The following is a 20,797-nucleotide window of genomic DNA, read 5'->3' on the forward strand; positions in this document are numbered from 1 at the left end:
TAAGGGAAATAACCGGAATCAAGCAGAAAAACTGTTATTTTTATACAGTCCTGACCAAATTATTTGTAAAGATGTATAATTAAATTATTATTAAAATGAATATAAAACAAGAGGCAGCCTAAGGACTGAAGCGGTTGATTCATTAATCAGTCGCATGCTGACAGATTTGTTGCGCTGATACAGAATGAAAGGATGAAGAATGTAAAATAGCTAGCTCATGAAGGGTTGTTGGTGGGTTTTATTCAGGTGATGAGGTTGTTACAACAACAAACAAACGTCCTTCCCACAAATCATGCGTTGCACACAGTTGGAAGAAGTCATTGTGGAAATAACCGTAACTGTTAGTTGTCTTTAGATTGGAAGTGTTGGTTGTTCATTAGTTAATTCATTTGAATCACAGTAAGGGATTTTGGAGAAAAAAAAGTTTCACTTAAGTGCAATTCACATAATTGAAGATAACAAACTTCACATCAGTTTCAGTTTTGTCTGTTTTTAGTTTTACAAAACAATATGGGACAGAAGAACCCTCTGTATACCCATAACATGTCGTCCAATCCAGCCACTGGCATGACTGTTACATCTGTTGCTGCAGTTAGTAATGAATATCTGTACAACAAGACCAACTTTAACTGGGCAATTACCTTTAGCTCTGCTGTTACAGCTATTTGTTGAAAGGGACCAAGTCTGTAGAATTTCAAAGCTGTTGTTTTATTTTAGTTGTCTTTGTAGCGGTTATATCGACTTTATTATACTGTAAGACTAGATATGACGTCACTTCAGGGACTTTTTTACGGCTCTTAACTTCTTCTTTGTTAGCGTACACTCCCTGACACTTCATTTTCTTTTTGTTTTGTTTCTTTTGTTTAATTCTCCTTCTCAGTTTGGTTATTTCACCTCTCTTAACCTGTATTTTGCTGCTTCCCTATGTAATGTATTCCCTCTGGTTTTAAGCCCTTGTGTCAACTTTTTTAGGTGAATAATGAAGACAATCAAATCTTATTTTGTATCTTGTTTTTAACTCTTAAAGACGTTTCCTAAACTTTTAATAAAAATGTTAAATTACAAAAAACTAAATTGGAAATTTGTCTCCTGCTCAATCTTTTTTCACTCACAATAAATCAATCAATAAACGAAAGTACAAATTACTACTAACTACAGCACCATTGAGAAGGAATGTTACACATTGAACAGACATGGTGTTAACGGTTCTTTGAACTGTGTTTGATATATACATACCTGTTTTCTCAATGTTATTTGTCCTAATCTGTTGCTACGTATTTTCTCTGTTTCATTTTAGTGTTTGATTGCTTGGTACTTTTTACGTTTAGTGTTTGTCCATGTTTTAATTTTATTGTCCTTGAGCGTTCTTGAGCTCCGGAGAAGCGCTATACAAATCAGACATTATTATTATTATATATGGTACATATGATCAACATGTCGGTATATTTTAACGACACACAGTCTTTGAGAAAGAAAGTAAAAACTGTGCATTGCTAGTGAGTGTGTGTGTGTTCTGTGTGTGTGTGTTCTGTGTGTGTGTGTTCTGTGTGTGTGTGTTCTGTGTGTGTGTTCCTGCAGAACTGCACTGGAGCAGGCAGGGAGACAGATACATTCAGGTTAGTAACTTTCACATCGGGTTCCGAGCACACCCTCATCTGGTGAGGACCTACAAAGCCACAGCAGGTTCTAGTGGAACCCAGCAGAACCTCAGCAGGGTCTGGTGGAACCCAGTACAACCCCAGCAGGCTCTAGTATGGCCCAGTAGAAACTCAGCAGGTTGTAGTGGAACCCAGTAGAACCTCAGCAGGTTCTAGTGGAACCCAGTTGAACCCCAGCAGGTTCTAGTGGAATCCAGTAGAACCTCAGCAGGTTGTAGTGTGGCCCAGCAGAACCCCAGCAGGTTCTAGTGGAACCCAGTAGAACCTCAGCAGGTTGTAGTGTGGCCCAGCAGAACCCCAGCAGGTTCTAGTGGAACCCAGTAGAACCTTAGCAGGTTGTAGTGTGGCCCAGCAGAACCCCAGCAGGTTCTAGTGGAACCCAGTAGAACCTCAGCAGGTTGTAGTGTGGCCCAGCAGAACCGTAGCAGGTTCTAGTGGAACCCAGTAGAACCTCAGCAGGTTGTAGTGTGGCCCAGCAGAACCCCAGCAGGTTCTAGTGGAACCCAGTAGAACCTCAGCAGGTTGTAGTGTGGCCCAGCAGAACCGTAGCAGGTTCTAGTGGAACCCAGTAGAACCTCAGCAGGTTGTAGTGTGGCCCAGCAGAACCCCAGCAGTCTCCTGCGCTTGCTCACAGTAGCAGCAGATGCAGGGCAGGGAGCAGGCAGAGGCCGGCTCCTGTCCAGCCCAGGGCAGCTGGCCTCGCTGCTGCGTTGCACAGGTCCACGTCGCAGCACTCGTTGGTGTAGTTGAAGTGGAGGCCGGCCGTCTCCTTCTCCCCGCTCCGGCCGCACTGGGCAGGAATGGCACAGCTCTTCTCGTACAGCACCACACGCAGCGCCCCTACGGAGGGAAAGGAGGGACATTTGGGAGCCGTTTGCGGTGATCCTCCCGCACGCTGCTCGGGTTCGGAGTGTTGACGTAACACCGGGAGTGTTTGTGTAGTGAGGTTTGTGAGAGTGCTAACACCTGACACACCTGACACTACTAGTCATGTAGCTCATCTTGAGCTGGTCTACAGATACACACCACACTGAGTATAGAGATAGCGTGAATGCTCTAGCGATGCTGGGTGGGGACTTACTTCATCATGAGACTCCTGTAATCAGTTACAGGCCTAGTAATAAGATGTACAGCATGCATCAGGGTGCGTCCATGATTAAATCAGTCTGGAGAGAGAGCCATGGGTGGGCGTGGCTTAGAGCATGTGAATGCAGATCAGGTTGCGGGTTCGATTTCCCCTTTGACCATCGTTTTGGAAATAACTGTTAAACGAACACATTATAGGAGCCTAAAGGCTGTCTTTTATCCAGGAGAGAGGCTCCATCCATCGGGGACTGATGGACACATGGAGGTGCTTTACTGGGCAACAGAGATTAAGAAGACACAGGGCATTTCAGAGGATGACAGTGTTTCTGTTTCTTATGTCAAAGATACAATTTTGTGGTGTTTTGATGCTTTATCGGATGGTGACAGTTCAAGATAGACGGTAGATGTAGGGAGAGAGAGAGGGGAGGACATGGCCCCAGGCTGGAATCAAACCCGGATTCCTGTGGTATGTGGCACGCAATTGTAGCAAGTAAGACACCAGGGTGCCCCAGCATGTTAACACATTCCCTTCATTCTCCGTAATTAAGACATGGTTTAGACCCCACCCGCTGTGCCACACAGATATTTTGAGAGATAATTTGATGGCACAATAGGCATTAGTGAGCTAAGACAACTGGCGTGATGAAAACAATGGCTTTTTCAGCTAGGCTTTTGTTTTGTGCGTTTAACAGAGCCGGGAGGAGGAGGGCTAGTCCTCATGAAGCCTGTAAAACATCTTACATTATGACATTTCACTTGTCTGCCCGGGACAGCAGCTTGGTGAGTCATCTACTACTGTGTTGCTCCACACCCACTACACCCACAGTCCAGACTCACAGTCACTGAAACCACATTTTATATCCTATGCTCCTCACTCTCTCGTATATTTATTTTTCTCTTTCTCTCCGTCTTTCTCTCCCACTCTGTCTGTCTATCCTCTCTTTTTTAACACATCCTCACATCTGTCTCTCAGTTTATCTTTTCCACCCTCCCTCCCTTCATACACACACCACCCACCCTCACACACACACACACACACACACACAGTGAGTCCCACCTCGGGTGCCGACAGCCGTGCTAGCCAGGCAGTGCTGTCCTGCTGGGCACTCCTGGGGGAACTTGAGGCAGTCCAGAGGAGAGATGGCCGGGAACACACAAGTGTAGCAGCGCAGAGCAGCTGGAGACAGAGGAATGTTTGATCAGGGAGGAAACAGACATGCAGACACAGAAAAGGAAACCACTGTTTCTTTGAGGCAGGTTCCGCTCAGTGGTGAAGCAATGAACTGCAGATCAACACGACCTAGGTTTCCCCCTAGATTTTACAAATTGAAAAAATACATTGGATTATAACAGTTAAGATTGTGACATGCATTGACTTTATGTAGGAGGGAGAACTTGAGGCCACACTGCAGCTGGAAGTAGTCTGAACCGCCGGATGCTGAATGATTGTAATTTAGAGTGAGACGCTTTTTACTTTTATTGTTTGACTGCCAAATCCTGAGAATTGTCAGTGTCATCCAAAATGATGAGGTGGATTCTAACCTTAAAGGTAGGGTCGGTAAATGAGGCGAATCTAGCAATTTTGGCTCGACTTCGAAAAGATTCAAACCTTAATATCGCCCCGACCCCCCTCCAGAGCCAGTTCTCCAAAACACATGCCTGACCACTTCCGGGAGACAGACAGACAGATAGACTGTCCAATTATGAAGTTCAGTCAACACTAAACAATTGGTCGTGTATATCACACTCCTGCAATATCCACAGATATTTTTGGCACACCTTTAGATTTCTTGGCTACTATCAGGATGTGAAATGTATTTAAGAAAACCCATAAAAAGGTGCACCTCAACACCGTCACCGACCCTGCCTTTAACACAGCAGGCTTTTCTAACACACCAGTCACCAACCCTACCTTTAACACAGCAGGCTTTTCTAACACACCAGTCACCAACCCTACCTTTAACACAGCAGGCTTTTCTAACACACCAGTCACCAACCCTACCCTTAACACAGCAGGCTTTTCTAACACACCAGTCACCAACCCTACCTTTAACACAGCAGGCTTTTCTAACACACCAGTCACCAACCCTACCTTTAACACAGCAGGCTTTTCTAACACACCAGTCACCAAGCCTACCTTTAACACAGCAGGCTTTTCTAACACACCAGTCACCAACCCTACCTTTAACACAGCAGGCTTTTCTAACACACCAGTCAGCTGAACAGGGTCACTCTCTAGGTCGCTTAATACTAAGCATAGCTCGACTAACTGCAGATCCAGATATCGCAGGTTCAAATCTCTCCCTTTACATCGGGTTGGATGAAAAGCGTCCTGTTTCCTACGTACCTGCCAGGGGAAGACAACACAGAAGGAGGAGGAAGATTTGTGGACGAGACATCTTCCTTATCAAGATCTTCTCAAGTTGATCACTGAGGAACTTTAGTTTCAAGATTTCAAAGTGTCCGTCTTTTCCAAGTCTCTCCAGCTCCCTGTTCCACTGATAGGAAGCACCGTATACTTCCAATTTAATTTATCAATGTTTCACCTCACTCTTTTTCTCACTCTCACCAAGTCGCATGGAATGTTTCCCCAAACTTTTCTCTCACTCTTTCTCTCTCTCTTTCTCCGTCTTTCTCTCTAAAACTCTGTGCTCCTACTGTAACCGGCAAGTAAGTTACTGTAGTAAGTAACGATCAAGATGTAATTTGTGTCGTCCCCTCAGCCTCCCAACCCGTATTTCATCAGTTGTCTCTCTAGCAGTCTTAGTCAGACTGCCAATACTTGTAAAAACATGCTTCCCTCCCCGAGGTTCAGTAATTTGATTTGAGGGTTAACCAGGTCATGCTGATGCCTGTGCTGCCTAAATATATATCTGAGTAGGAAGATTTAGGCAGTAGGGCCTATGCTTTGTACTATATTTTGGGTTAGGGTGTTTGCTATGTGACATTGTGATTTTCTACAGGAAGTTAAACGCAATTAATTTTTGACTGAAATTAAGAAAGAGTGGAACAGTTTCACACACAACACATTTGAACGGTAACCCTAACCCTAACCTGAGCTGTATGTCAAGTCTGTGCCTTGAGACTGGAACAGAGTTACTGACAGGTGGGGGAGGAAATACACAACAAGGGAAACAGAAATCAGGAGATAGAGAGAGAGATAGAAAGAGATGGATAGAGATTGAGAGATAGATAGAGAGAGAAAGATAGAGGAACTAACTGTATTATCTCAGCTGCCTAATGTGAGACGTGAGGTGGGGAGGGAGGGCAGTCAAGTGATGGCTGTCTTGTGACAGGGTGGGGTCAGGATGGATAAACTGTTTACCAGTGATTGTAAACACACTGTTCAGGCAACCTGAGGTTCCAGGAATGTCGACACGCTCGGGAAACACAGACACGCCGGCCTGGGAAGGGGGATTTGAGAAGAGGGAGAAACTGAAGGTAAAAAACAGGATGATGATGTGAGCGAAGAGGAGAGCTAAGACGAACAGGAGATGGAGAAGATGGAGGAGGAGGAGAGGGAGGTGGAGGAGGGGGAGGAGGAGGGGGAGGAGATGGAGGAGGAGGAGATGGAGGAGGAGGAGATGGAGGAGGAGGGGAAGGAAGGGGAGGGGGAGGGGAAGGAAGGGGAGGGGGAGGAGGAGGAGGAGATGGAGGAGGAGGAAGAGATGGAGGAGATAAAGGTGGAGGAAGAGATGGAGGAGGAGGAGGAGATGGAGGAAGAGGAGAGGGAGGAGGTGGAGGTGATGGAAGAGGTGGAGGAGGTGCTGATATAGTCTGATGTTGTGAGCTGGAGCAGATGTGTACGGCCCTCTCATCCGTCACAGTGCTGAGTGAGTCTGGGTCTCACTGGAAGGGTGGAGGCAGTAGCCAGGCGGACAGATGGTGTTTTTTAATCCTGTCTGTATCCTCCCCCCTCCCCGCTCGCTCTCTCTCTCCCTGTCAAATCCAGCTCAATCCCTCGCTCCCCCTCCCTCGCTGTCTCTTTCTGTCTCCCATTCTGTTTCTCTCTCTCTCTCTCAGATACAGGTCAACCCCTCTCTCTCTCTATGTCTCGCTCACTCCTGTCCTCACCTTCTACCTCTCTCTCCTCAGTCTGGTTAAGTGTTTACAACATCTTTGTGGAGTGCAATAGCACACAATTGACGCTAGAAGAGAATATTGTACCGCCCTGTCAGTCATTTTGTACTGCCCAGAACACACACACACCATCTGTGTCACTTGATGGAGCGTTTAGAGTGTTTACCATTACCAAAGCCAAGTGATCTTCTTGTACCATCCCACACTGCAGATGAGTGATCAATTGGAAACGTGAAATACATGGGAAATATCATCTTCATTACAAGGTCCACTTTGTAAAGGTATTGATACCGATATATAATTTTATATGCCCTCATTGCAAGTTAAACATTGTTTGACCCACATTTCTGGAAAAGACAGGATTAGTGTTCTCGTGCAGACGATGGCAGACGCCACCAATGTATACCTAATGCCTTTAATCTGTGGACTGCACGCGTACACGCACACTTACGCGCAGAGAATAGACAAACAAAGTTAACTGCAATCGTTCTGTCGCTTCTATCGGAAATATCTGTCCGTGTTGGTGTATTAGTACTGTGATCAATTCCAAGGGCGTATAGGCCAATCGCGCGGCACGCGAGCAAGATGTGGGGGTGTGGCACGCTTGAAAACAATGGTTGAGAGAGAGGGGGAGGGGGGGGTCTAAGTAGACCCTAAATGTTTAGAAGAGCGCTTGAAGCTTATCAGCCAGTGACCTCGAAGTCTGGAAAGGACATATCGATTGTTTGTCGGCATCTCATCGTACTTTTGAAATGACAAAGTTTCACGTTGGTCTATGAAATTTCAACTAAATATTCAGGTAAGGAACCAATGTTGTTGGTGATAGAAATTGGTGATAGACTACCCGCGATCGAGTTATTTGTTCGGTCGGTAAGTGAATTTCCATTTTAGAGAGAAAGAGGGAGCCGGAGGGAGGGAGAAAGAGGATCCGGACAGGGCGGACGTGTGGGGGATGGGGAGGGGAAGTTAGGGATGAAAGGGTGAGGAGGGCGCCGGGTGAGAGGAAAACAGAGGAGAAATAACGGGAGATATTGTGTGAGGAGGAATAAGAGGAAAAACTGACTAGAAAGACGCCCCAGGAGAAGAGGTAATGACGATCTCCTCTAAACAAGATGTCTAGGGTTTAAGATTACTTTGGATATGGATCTAAACAAGGATTTGGAAATAACTTGTTTCTCTAGTTTTGTTTAAATAGCAATAGCACTTCTAAAAAGTACAGACAGCTAGACAATTGTTGTACTCGTCACATTTGCTGAATAGGCTACACTTTTGTTTGGATCTGCCGAACAATTGACTGAAGATTTAAATCATGCGACTGAAGTGATAAAGTGCAATCACAAAACTTTTAGAAGCAATTGGTAAAAGTATTTTTTAAAATAAACGTATTATTTAGCAAACGTACCTTGCACAGTTGTGGATGTTTGGGGTGAAATCGACGCAGAGTATTTCCAGACTACAGCTGCGGCTCATCATAGAAAGCATGATTAGAATAAGATGATTGAAACAGCGGATGTATTCGCATATATGTAGCAACTTAATAAAATTCCCCTCTATAGATACGCCGGTGTAGCCTACCTCAACAGCGTTATGTGTGTACTGGTTGAAAAACTCTGATACTATTTCATGAATAATTCAATGTAGGCTGACGTGGACCGATAGTTAATGATGACTATCCCTTCGATCTCGTTCCAAAGGCTAAAACATAAACATCTTAGGCTTCTGGCACATCAGTGCAGTGGAGCTGAATCGGGAGATCGCTGACCTCAGTCACAACGAGTGATTGCACATTCACAGACAAGAACCATTCCTTTCAGCTATAACAACCCTAAACAACTTTGCCCATCGTTCTCTTGCTGTCTTCCAGGGACTACTCGGTGCAGCTCCGCGTCTCTATAACACGGGGTACGGAGAGCAGAGACTGAAGTTTGAAAAAGCACTGGAGTGGAACTGGAGTAGATATTCTCGTGTCTCGTTCTGAATAGTTCACATACTACAGATTTGCTGTTTGGTGTGACTGCGTGCCTGTTGGGTCCAGCTGGTTTCCCAGATTTTGAGGACACCCCCACACCCACAACCGCTTGCCAACGACACCCACTCCCTCCCACACACACAGACCGACGGACACACAGACACAACCAAAAACACCCCCACACACAGACCTCATGGCGGGTGTTTGTCCTTACGGGCGCTTCACCCACGCCGTGGTGCGGGGCATCCCCGAGACCTTCGGGAGGGCGATGGAGGGCGGCGAGAGCGTGGATCTGGCCAAGGCGCAGCGGCAGTTTGGCGTGCTGACGGGGGCTCTGAGGCAGAAGATGGGGCTGCAGCTGATCGTGATCCCCCCCGACCCAGAGCTGCCGGAGAGCTGGAGGGTGGAGGACCTGGCCGTGGTGCAGGGAGACACGGCACTCATCACCAGGCCCTTCAGGCAGCAGAGACGCAGCGAGGTACACACACAAACACACACACACAGTGGGTTAAACACACATCCAAAGTGGGGTACACACATCCAGCGACACACACGCACAGACCAGGAACATGGATTCAGTTTGATCTCCCCCCCCCCCCCCCCCAACCAGGTGGAGGCGGTGAGGCGGGTGGTGTCGGAGCTGAACCTGAGCGTGGTGGAGATGGGGGCGGAGGAGGGGGGCTCTGCGGGGGCCACGCTGGAGGGCAGCGACGTGCTCTTCACCGGCAGGGAGTTCTTCGTGGGGATCTCCTCCTACACCAACCACCGCGGGGCCGAGGTGCTGGCTGACACCTTCAAGGTAGGAACCACCTCCACCCTGCATCAGGGGAGGACCCACCTCCACCCTGCACTGCATCAGGGGAGGACACACCTCCACCCTGCATCAGGGGAGGACCCACCTCCACCCTGCATCAGGGGAGGACCCACCTCCACCCTGCACTGCATCAGGGGAGGACACACCTCCACCCTGCATCAGGGGAGGACACACCTCCACCCTGCACTGCATTAGGGGAGGACACACCTCCACCCTGCATCAGGGGAGGACACACCTCCACCCTGCACTGCATCAGGGGAGGACCCACCTCCACCCTGCATCAGGGGAGGACACACCTCCACCCTGCTCTGCATTAGGGGAGGACACACCTCCACCCTGCATCAGGGGAGGACCCACCTCCCCCCTGCATTAGGGGAGGACCCACCTCCACACTGCATTAGGGGAGGACACACCTCCACCCTGCACTGCATCAGGGGAGGACACACCTCCACCCTGCACTGCATTAGGGGAGGACACACCTCCACCCTGCATTAGGGGAGGACACACCTCCACCCTGCACTGCATTAGGGGAGGACACACCTCCACCCTGCATCAGGGGAGGACACACCTCCACCCTGCACTGCATTAGGGGAGGACACACCTCCACCCTGCATCAGGGGAGGACACACCTCCACCCTGCATTAGGGGAGGACACACCTCCACCCTGCACTGCATTAGGGGAGGACACACCTCCACCCTGCATCAGGGGAGGACACACCTCCACCCTGCACTGCATTAGGGGAGGACACACCTCCACCCTGCATTAAGGGAGGACACACCTCCACCCTGCACTGCATTAGGGGAGGACACACCTCCACCCTGCATTAGGGGAGGACACACCTCCACCCTGCACTGCATTAGGGGAGGACACACCTCCACCCTGCATCAGGGGAGGACACACCTCCACCCTGCATTAGGGGAGGACACACCTCCACCCTGCATTAGGGGAGGACACACCTCCACCCTGCATCAGGGGAGGACACACCTCCACCCTGCACTGCATTAGGGGAGGACACACCTCCACCCTGCACTGCATTAGGGGAGGACACACCTCCACCCTGCATTAGGGGAAGACACACCTCCACTGCATTAGGGGAGGACACACCTCCACCCTGCATTAGGGGAGGACACACCTCCACCCTGCACTGCATTAGGGGAGGACACACCTCCACCCTGCACTGCATTAGGGGAGGACACACCTCCACCCTGCATCAGGGGAGGACACACCTCCACCCTGCACTGCATTAGGGGAGGACACACCTCCACCCTGCATTAGGGGAGGACACACCTCCACCCTGCATTAGGGGAGGACACACCTCCACCCTGCATTAGGGGAGGACACACCTCCACCCTGCATCAGGGGAGGACAGCATGGCAGGAGACGTGTGTGTGTGAGCTTGTGTGTGTGTGTGTGTGAGCGTGTGTGAGCTTGTGTTTGTGTGTGAGTGTGTGTTGGCATTGGCACAGTTCAGATGTAGGTCGGTCGGTCGGTATGATATCCAGATGATAAGCGAGTGGAGGAGAAAGGGAAAGAGAGGAGCAGGATTCCTGTGTAAACTAATGTCGTCTGTCCGGTTACCCTTTCCAACAACAGCCGGTCTGGGCCTGTACTTCCTGGTTTGAGGGATCATGTGACGCTAGGTGTGGCATGTAAAACACTCCAGAGGCTTGTTGTCTGTGTACTTGTGCTACAAAGTATTGTTTATGTTTTGCTTGTGGTTTGTGTAGAGAACACACGGTGACATGGTATTTCCGAGTCCACTTTAACGGCCATTGCTGCTGCTTACATGATGACCCACTCGGACGCAGACTGTTCCTTGACTCCGTGGAACCGTGTTTAAAGCAGGCACTTCTGCACACCTGATAATCTGCTGCTCTTTTAGAACCTAGTATTTATACGTCCCTTTGGATGATTGGGTTGGATTTAGCTTATTTCTAGAGCATCTGACGGCAGAGCTAGATGTCGTAGGGTCAAATCCCCCAGTGGATGTTGCCGTTGGATAAAAGCAAACCGCTAAATTAAACAGATTTATTATTATTATAAAAGCATGTGCTAAATTAAACAGCTTTTTAAGTGAATGAACTGTGAGTGTTTCCCACCCGGAGGTGATGGGTGTGTTAGCCGTGTGCAGAGCTGACTGCTGTCTGTGTCGTCGGCCTGCAGGACTTTGCGGTGTCGACTGTACCTGTGTGTGGAGGATCTCGCCTTAAGAACATCTGTTCGATGGGAGGACCGGACACCATCATCATCAGCAACTCTAACGGGGCCAAGAAGACCTTGCACGTGAGTCTGTGTGTGTAAGTGTGTGTGTGTGGGTACGCTTGTGTCTGTGTACATGTGAGTTTGTGTCTACAGATCAATGTTCCAACAGTATTTTAGCAGTTAAGTCGGAGGTAAGAGTCCAGGAACCATCTATATTTAACCAGAGCGAGAGAAAAAACAACAACAATCTCAACTCCCACTTACCCCACATCCCATCTCTGTCCTGACACATACGAGACGGAAGCGGCCGTGGTGAACCAGGGCCAGTAAAGGCTCTGGTTACTGTGTGAAGGCCCTTTAGAGAAGCATTAGCCTGTGAGGTCAGTGTGCCCCTCGAAGGTGATTGGCTGAGGTCCATCTACACTGTCTCGGGTGCTCCTGGAGTATTATGGGATGTGCACACGGGCCCCTGCTGTCGTATGGCCTCGTGTTTGCCCTCCCTATCTTCTGTCTGTGTGTGTAATGCATGTCTGTGTGTGGGTGTAAACCTATCCGTGTGTTTGTGTGTAGATGATGGAGCAGCTGACCGATCACCACTACGAGGTTCTGACCGTGCCAGAAGACGCCGCTGCTAACTGTGTGTACGTCCGTGGACCGTCCAAACAGGACTTCCTCCTCCACCGGCCCTCAGACGAGTGTCCCGACAGCGCCCCCGTGAGTCTGGAGGGAGAAACTGTTATATCCAACAGCTTTATCCTTAATAAATATTAAAATAAATGCTTCCAACCTCCTTTTGGAAACAAACCTAATCCCTTGATTTGATCTTTGTGGTGGCTCTTCTTCCTCCAGGCCTTCCAGAAGCTGACTGACTACACGCTACTCCCCACATCCTGCAGCGAAGCCTCCAAGCTGGGCGCATCGCTGTCCTCTTTCTGCCTGCTCATCAACCGGAAGCCCAACTTCTGACCTGTGAAACCCTGACGAGTCACTCGCTACAGCTTCCCATTTGACACACTGGGGGACTCGACGTGAACAGAAGGGTGGACATGTCTAATGGAGGGCGATCCACAGGCAGGTTCTTTAGTCGACACACCGGTGCAGCCTAGTGGTGTGTTTTAGAAGGTGCAGCCCAAAGTCGATTTATAATCATATTCCACAGGTCTTTTAAGTTCTCAACCTTTGTATTCATGGTACATGCCTTTCCAAACCCCCTTATCACAGGAAAATAACCACTTGTGTTGACTGTAGTCTAATCAACAGGAAACCCAAAGCTCTTGATAATTGTTGTCTAGGATGTCAGAATGATATCTTGTTTTTTTAACGGTCAATAAATATCCTCTGGATTCTGAGCTATTCAGCTCAATTCTAAATTTATCCTAACCACTGTTCTGCACAAAATCCTGTTGTATGACACGTCTTAGATCATTCTCCTAAGGGCTTTTATACTGACAGAACCCTCCTAAGGGCTTTAAACTGACGGGTTCATGAAGTGTGAAAGGCACAAATCAGATGTATATGCCATTTGTCTGCTTTAGTGAAGCCTTGTATACATGTTAAAACTTTGTGAAGCAGAGGAATAAAGTTACGGTTGTCCTGGTGATGAAAAATGGATGAGAACCCAAATGAGTTTCTTCAAATTTATTTCGTTTTTTTTTTTAGAAAGCAACAAACATTTTTAACGGTTGGACTTGGCCACTCTCTCCAGCTCATCCTTCTTCTTGATGGCGTAAGAGTTGGATGAACCCTGTAGATGAAAACAAACATTAGAATTGTAACATTTTACACAGGAAGACTCCATAGGCACAGATTTAAAGGACTAATCACATTTTCTCCCAAGTTAGACATTTAAAATTGTTATCTAAAGCAAATCGAACGTGTTTTTATCCAAAGCCACATGCAGTACAGGGGGATTCTGAACCTGTGACTTGTTGATCAGCTAAACCCTAACCACCGAGCTCCCCCCAGCCCCAGAGGGCCTCACCTTAGCCGCGTTGATCAGCTCATCAGCCAGGCACTCAGCGATGGTCTTGATGTTCCTGAAAGCTGCCTCTCTCGCTCCCGTGCACAGCAGCCAGATGGCCTGAGGAGAAACACAGGTGAGGCAGGAACCTTCACACTCTCTGGGGTTCCAACGGAACACAACTGGAGCTCTAGAATCACAACTACAATGATCACAGAAGAATGTAGAATTCTAATGGAACATGAGCAGAGATCTAGAATCAGAATGAAAATCATTCACAGAACATGTTGAATGTGTCTGAGTTGGTGATTGGCTGGGCCACGGGAGAGACTACAGCCAATGAATAAGCAAAGACGTTTTATCTGCGAGCACTCTAGCACAGCAGGACAACGAGGGTCTGTCCAGCCGTGACTCTAGCCTCGCGCACACATCAGTGGAATGGACCATACCACTGCATTTAGACATCAGAGGAATGGACCATACCACTGCATATAGAATGCATACTCACACACTATGTAGTTTACATGAACATGCATTTCTCCATTTGACCAAAGGCAACGATTAGTCATGGTCAGACTTGTACCCGTCATGACCGGTAAAACAACGGTTCAATACGGCACCAAGTCTCAAGACTGAAGGTCACAAAACAGGTCTCCTTCAAGCCCACTACAGCTTGCTGTGATGGCTTGTCTTGCCCCCTAGGGAGGGCAGGTGGAGGGCAGGTGTTCCAGGTGTTACCTGGTTGACTCGACGCAGAGGGGACACATCCACGGCCTGCCTCCTGACTGTGCCGGCACGACCGATACGGGTGGAGTCCTCCCGGGGGCCGCTGTTGATGATGGCGTTGACCAGCACCTGCAGGGGGTTCTGGGAAAGGGGAGGGATTGGAGGTCAACTGGGAAGGTGTGTGGTATTGTTTGTGGCTTTGGATAAAAGCATGTGGTCAATGAACACAATGTTTGTGTGGGCTTTGACTATCCCAATCCAAGGAACATATTACAATTGATTTTAGATAAGCACTAATGATCCTTCTTTAAAACACTAGCGTGGGTGAGAGCCTTTTGATTCCTCTCCTTTGGAATTATGTTCCCCATCTGCCCTGGAGGGAAAGAGAGGGAGAGAGAAAGCATCAGCCTCCTCACCTCTCCAGTCAGCAGGTGGATGATCTCGAAGGCGTGCTTGACGATGCGCACCGTCATCAGCTTCTTGCCGTTGTTGCGTCCGTGCATCATCATGGAGTTGGTGAGACGCTCCACGATGGGGCACTGGGCCTTGCGGAAGCGCTTGGCGGCGTAGCGCCCCCCAGAGTGAGGGAGGTACTTGGCGTACTTCTCTTTCACTGCAATGTAATCCTGGAGGATATGGAAACGGTTTCATCAACAAGGGAATATATTTAGATGCTATTTCAATTAGTTCTGCAGATTATTTTTTTTATACAAATATTGAACTGTCTCTGAGCTGGTGATTGGCTGGACAAAAGAGACTACAGCCAATGAATAAGCAAAGACGTTTTATCTGCGAGCACTCTAGCACAGCAGGACAACGAGGATCTGTCCAGCCGTGACTCTAGCCTCGCTTACACACATACAATCAATTAGATCTGTTAGTAGCGGAAATATATTTATATTTGTTGTGAATAAGGTACGCCTATAGAAAGTATTCCCGTACCTGCAGGGAGATGTCGTTGATCTGGACATCATCGGTGCTCCATTTCCCGAAGAGCTTAATTTCAGGGCTCTCGGCAACTGCCGGGGCAGTCTCCCAGGACTCAGTCATTCTGGGAGGGAACAGAATTGTTAGAAATGCTAGATCCAAACACCGTTAAAATGTTATCATTCACTTTCTAAAATCTCAAGTCTTCTTCCTGACGGGTAGCCAAGCATAGCAATTGTTTGTCAAGTAGCATGTCTGTGGACGTGTTTAGTATCGGGTAGCTCGCTGGCCATTTTATTTAGCTAGACGGATAATTGACAAGTCCAAATAATTATCTAGTTACCTATTAAGGTTAAACATACTACAGAAAGGGTTGTTAATCAGAACAAAGCGTCGTTTTGGGCTGAACGAATGCAAATTCAAGTTAACGTATGAATGCCGTGAGCAGGCACTTAGCGCTAGGCCCAAATAAAAGCCTGAATCTGTCTAACCGGGTACGCGTGTAGAATAGCTAACATTAGCATCCACTAATCAACGGCGTCTACAATTGACAAGAACCCAATTTAAGACTAAATCAATCACCAGACATGTAAAATATCACATTAATAGTTTGGTGGAAAGGGAAATTTAAAATACGACGCATATGCAAACGTTACATTATTTAGCTTAACATGACATGTGCTAGCCAGGCACAGACTCCCAAATACGTTCTCGTAGACGTTTAGGTTAGTTGCTTTTATAACAGACTTTGGCTGCATAAACAATATCTTTTGTCGATTCGTAACCATCTATACAACCAAACACAACATTATGCTCAACAACGAGCATTTTCACGAACATTAAATCAACAATACGATCATTTCTTCACTCACTTGTGTATGCCGTTCTGCACCACACTTCTCAGAGACGGAAAAGGGCCTTTTCAGGGAGCCTCATGCCGATATGCAGTGAGCCGGAAGTGTGACAGTTAAATCCGGTTGAAAGAGATTTTGGGGAATTGTAGTTCCATCCAATTTTACGGCAATATAAACGAGAAATTTAGATATGTATACATTTGTATGCGATGTATGTACATTTTTATCACAAAAATGCCAAACAAATAATACAATTTTTATTTTTGTTTTATTGTTGCTAACTTGCCAATTGCAACTTTGTTCTTGCTTAAAACGCTATTGAAACTGTAAAGCACATCGGTAAATTGACTGAGTCAATATGATAGGAGCACATATCAGTTAAATAATGAATAGGTATGTTAAACGTTTTCTTTAAGAAATGCAGACATCAAACAAGGAAATCCCTTTAGCAATTCCCTAAATATACAACAATATTCCATAAATGCTCACAAAATCCAAGAAGAAGATTAAACCGTATTAAAACGCACACACATAATACTGCAAAGTTCACCATAGATACAAAGCAGGTATACAAGGTATAACATTTCCCTAAAATCTCTTAAATCCTGATGCTTATCTGCTGGTTCTAACTTAACTCTATTGTGCAATGTAACCAAGTCTTTGTACTGAGTTTACACAATCCAATTTTCCATCCAAAATGTAAAAAATAAACATGCAAATCAGTAATACATAGACAAGAGGTTTGAACCAATGCCTGAGATATATAAAATGCAAGGAGAGGTACATTGCACACAACATACTTTGTGGACACATACATGCTAATATAGCACTGCCAATCTTTACCCTTCTTTATCTCCATACATCCCTCTTTTAAACATTCCCTTTTTAAAATTACAGTTTTCTTCCTCACTTATTCACATCCTGTTTTTAGCACTGTCACTGTTCCTTAGCACTTTGGTTTGGAAAATAGAATGAAACACTGAGACATGTAGGGAACTTTCTAAACATATAAGGCATGATTCCACTGAAGCGGTTCTTGGGTTCAGAAGTTCTAGAAAAAACGTTACAAACGTGATCACATCCTGACAAGACATAAAATAAACGTTTTGTTTTTTTTAAACAGGAAAAAATTAGCTCCGGTTAAAAACACCAACGCCAGAAAACGTACAGGATGTATCTCAGGCACTGTTGTGTTGTCATGTTTTCTGAGGTAACAAACACACACATGGATACACATGTAAAAGTGTACGACTATGCGGTTCCAGAATGGCATGGTAAACAGAACGTGGAAACCTTTGAAAAATGTGATGAGCAATTTCACAATTTAGTGCAAACGAGTTTCACACGCAGTGGTAACGCGATCACACCAAGGGTTAACATGTGTGTTTGTGTTTGTGTAAAGATCTCTGCTCTAGATGAGCCACTTGTCGATGCAGTAGTCGTAGACTGTCTGGTTGGAATGCCACATGACGTGTTCAACACCTGCCATGGAACACAGGTACAGATCTCCACGAGCGTTCAGGGTCTTCAGTCCAAACACGTCACTCAGATACACCTGCAACCACAGCAGAGTCCAACTGACAGTTCAAGAAAACATTTACATTTTTATTCATTTAGCAAACACTTCTATCCAAAGTGACGGAGTATTCATTCATTATTCAGGAAGGAGAGAATTAATTTCACTCAAAACTAAAATATCACACTGTACACATTTGGAATGCTTCACATAACATAAGGGAGGTGCTGTAGAACTAATCTTAAACTAAAATGATCTACTTTGAACAGGTCACTTAAGGAATAAATATTCTCAATAAAGCTAACTGGAATACATGACCTTGCTGCTGTGTAGGGTCACATGACACAGCTCGATCAAAGGTCATAACTCATACTCACATCTTGATTCTTCATTTCCACAACCGTCTCGTTTTCGTCATAGAAACCAAACTGACTGTAGAAGGCAATAACAGAGGATTATTATAAAATGAGAAAAATCTTGTCTTAATCCTTTTGTGTAGATTATCATTCGCACATACCAGCCCAGAACAGCGACTCACAAGGGCAAGGTTGGAATGAGTCAAAAAACACCTGTCTTCCTGTTTGGAACAGGAAGTACAGCTCACCTCGACTGCCACGGTGTGATGACACCATCGTCTGGCCCACCAATCAGGACCAGCTTCTTGATCTGCAGGAAGTTCTTCCTCCACGCTGTGGACGAGAAGAATGGGGAAGGGTGTAGTTTAGTGGTTAGAGCATTTGACAACAGATCAAGGGATCGCAGATTCAAATCCCCCTTTGGATAGAACACACACACAGTGTTATATGGATATGTTTGGCGTGAGATGTACTGCTAACCTGTTGAATTGGAATGTGCTCTATCTCCGTTCAACGGGGCCAGATATTCGCTGGTGTTCACATACATGTCCTTGTGGTGAGGATCTGGGGGAGACAACAAGAATTGTGAACATTCAGGAAGTTGATCTCTCCTGTTACATGTGATCTAGGAGGTACCAAACGAGGCTTTTCTGATCCCTGATTTTCTGCTGCACTTTCTACAGCCACTATTTGTACATATTTTCATAATGCTTTGGATAAAAGTGTTTCCTGAGTATCTAACATATGATCCTGTTTATCGAAAGTGGGGGGAACAGATTTGCCGTTTTCATAAAATGGGTGAATTTGCCCTGTGTATAATGAGACCTACGTCCCTGGCTGAATAAATACACTGTAATACAGAACTGAATGACTGACCGTTCCAGTAGTTGCAGATGGAGATTCGCTGCCCCACTGATGTGTAGCAGAGGTGGAACAGGTTGGACTTGACAAACTGAGGGAAGAGGTACTTCAGGTAGTCTGTGTCTAAAAAAACACACAGAGAACGTGAAATATGGAACTGTCAGGTGAAACTTCCTGTTTGAATGCCGCTTAGGATGAAAGCGTCTGCTAAATGTTTAAAATGGAAAACGTAAATGGCGGCCAGAGCTGTCTATAAAATCGTATAAACCACATTCAGTTCCTTATTGAAGAACATATACGCTCAGATGTACTCTAACATAACTGACCTCCATACTGGCCTGCCTGCGGAGAGGACAGAGAGATGAAGGAGTGGACTTTATGGTTGGGAAGAGTGGATAGAATCCCTCTGCATATCAGCCCACCTGCGACAGAAAAAGAATGAGTCACGAATTTCAGTTCAACTGTAAGAATCCTCTCCATAGAAATGAAACTATGTGCAGCTGCAGCACAACTACGAGTAGGAAACCACTGGGGTTTTTCTGAGAAGAAAATCTTTGGTATCTTTACTGTGAGAACTGTTCTACAAAAGGTATATGGGGAAATGTCCTTTTCTGTCTCTCACACTCATATTCACACACACACACGTATTAGCCTACCTTGAGAGTAGCATATGAAATGGACACCATCTTCTGCGTTCTGTAATATGGGATATATGGCAGCTTTGAAGCCTTCTACCTGTGTCCACAGTGGCTGGAGGCTAGCACTGTGATCGTACAAGTCAATGACCGATACATTAGTTCCTGGGTGAGACTGAGGGAGAGAGGGAGAGGTTGTCATCTTTAATAAAACACTGAGGGGAAAGTATAGTGATACAACAACCGTTTGTGAAATAGTTGGAATTACATAACCAAAAGTGAGTGAATTACCAGTGTAAAAAGTTATGTAGCAGATTAACCAAGTTATTCGTTAGAAAAGTCTCATAAAATGTATGTGTGCCTCGCAAAGTAGAGCCTGCCTAGTTTGGTAACAGAAGATAGATAACCAATTGTGGGAAAAGGATTGAAGATCTAACGACCATCACGATAAGAACGTCTCGCTGCTGTCTTCAGTTTCTTTCGTTTCACAACAACATTAAAACGCTGTATCACCACTACCAGTTATATCCATTTCTATCATGTTGTACAGGATAAGTCTTTATTGCAACGCGATAGCCTCTTGCTCTTTTGTAAACCTTAGCGTGTGCCAAGTGAACGGTCCCGTAAAAGGACATTGTGTACAGATCATTGTTAACATACAAAACCTAGTTATGACACAGAAAGTGCGCCTTCTCAATATTGCCTACACTCACCTGGTTAATAAAACGCATTAAATTGACGAATGCGCCGGGGCTGTCGAACAACCCATGCACTATCACCACCGGTTTGTATCCGATGACTGCAACCACAAGACACGCACCAAAGACCGGCCACAACAACCTGGCGGCCCCGCACCTCCGGTTTGAGATAACGGAGGTCGACTTCATTTTAGACTGCCAAATTACAAAATATAATTATAGAGAATTTAAAAATAAAATATGCAATATTTTCAACTTAAAATATAGTAGCTTGAAATGCTACACGTGTTATATCGCATACATAAAAAAACATAGGTTAATTCCTTAAAAATAAATAAAATCCCTTTTTAAATCCTGCTGATTCAGGACGCACTGCCAGTTAGAGTTCCTGGATGGACTACCTATCTAACAGCTGGCGCATTTCGCTTCTAAAGATGTCTTGGTTTGTTTGTTC

At 46.1% G+C, this 20,797-nt stretch overlaps 4 protein-coding genes and 2 non-coding genes across 8 annotated transcripts; 1 reads left to right on the forward strand and 5 right to left on the reverse strand.

Annotated features, from left to right (window-relative positions):
- Window positions 1-837: 837 nt before the first annotated feature.
- Window positions 838-6,232, reverse strand: LOC124466901 (prostate stem cell antigen-like). The gene is made up of 3 exons (XM_047018852.1): window positions 5,092-6,232; window positions 3,802-3,921; window positions 838-2,498 (listed from the first exon to the last, which is right to left on the reverse strand). The coding sequence occupies exons 1-3, from the start codon at window positions 5,141-5,143 to the stop codon at window positions 2,287-2,289; spliced, it is 384 nt and encodes a 127-aa protein (XP_046874808.1). The 5' UTR covers window positions 5,144-6,232; the 3' UTR covers window positions 838-2,286.
- Window positions 6,233-7,011: 779 nt separating this feature from the next.
- Window positions 7,012-13,433, forward strand: ddah2 (dimethylarginine dimethylaminohydrolase 2). Of its 3 annotated transcripts, none has more exons than XM_047018850.1 (6): window positions 7,012-7,105; window positions 8,689-9,271; window positions 9,404-9,592; window positions 11,772-11,891; window positions 12,381-12,524; window positions 12,660-13,433. In XM_047018850.1, the coding sequence occupies exons 2-6, from the start codon at window positions 8,987-8,989 to the stop codon at window positions 12,774-12,776; spliced, it is 855 nt and encodes a 284-aa protein (XP_046874806.1). In that variant the 5' UTR covers window positions 7,012-7,105; window positions 8,689-8,986; the 3' UTR covers window positions 12,777-13,433. The 3 variants fall into 3 exon arrangements, with proteins under 3 accessions (XP_046874806.1, XP_046874805.1, XP_046874804.1); XM_047018849.1 differs by lacking the exon at window positions 7,012-7,105 and adding an exon at window positions 7,371-7,623; XM_047018848.1 differs by lacking the exon at window positions 7,012-7,105 and adding an exon at window positions 7,658-7,911.
- rps5 (ribosomal protein S5) lies at window positions 13,434-16,386 on the reverse strand. Its single transcript, XM_047018851.1, has 6 exons — window positions 16,296-16,386; window positions 15,439-15,547; window positions 14,913-15,122; window positions 14,509-14,637; window positions 13,792-13,890; window positions 13,434-13,554 (listed from the first exon to the last, which is right to left on the reverse strand). Exons 2-6 carry the CDS (start codon window positions 15,544-15,546, stop codon window positions 13,486-13,488), a joined length of 615 nt encoding a protein of 204 aa, XP_046874807.1. The 5' UTR covers window position 15,547; window positions 16,296-16,386; the 3' UTR covers window positions 13,434-13,485.
- LOC124467627 lies at window positions 14,060-14,194 on the reverse strand. Its single transcript, XR_006956094.1, has one exon. It is a non-coding gene; the product is annotated as a small nucleolar RNA SNORA3/SNORA45 family (small nucleolar RNA).
- Window positions 15,216-15,347, reverse strand: LOC124467626. The gene has a single exon (XR_006956093.1). It is a non-coding gene; the product is annotated as a small nucleolar RNA SNORA3/SNORA45 family (small nucleolar RNA).
- Window positions 16,387-16,528: 142 nt separating the features above from the next.
- On the reverse strand, window positions 16,529-20,782 carry ppt2b (palmitoyl-protein thioesterase 2b). Its single transcript, XM_047018847.1, has 8 exons — window positions 20,359-20,782; window positions 19,667-19,820; window positions 19,337-19,432; window positions 19,026-19,133; window positions 18,630-18,713; window positions 18,398-18,482; window positions 18,171-18,225; window positions 16,529-17,832 (listed from the first exon to the last, which is right to left on the reverse strand). Exons 1-8 carry the CDS (start codon window positions 20,530-20,532, stop codon window positions 17,689-17,691), a joined length of 900 nt encoding a protein of 299 aa, XP_046874803.1. The 5' UTR covers window positions 20,533-20,782; the 3' UTR covers window positions 16,529-17,688.
- Window positions 20,783-20,797: the final 15 nt, after the last annotated feature.

This window comes from Hypomesus transpacificus, chromosome 4 (assembly GCF_021917145.1).
Source record: "Hypomesus transpacificus isolate Combined female chromosome 4, fHypTra1, whole genome shotgun sequence".
NCBI lineage: Eukaryota > Metazoa > Chordata > Actinopteri > Osmeriformes > Osmeridae > Hypomesus > Hypomesus transpacificus.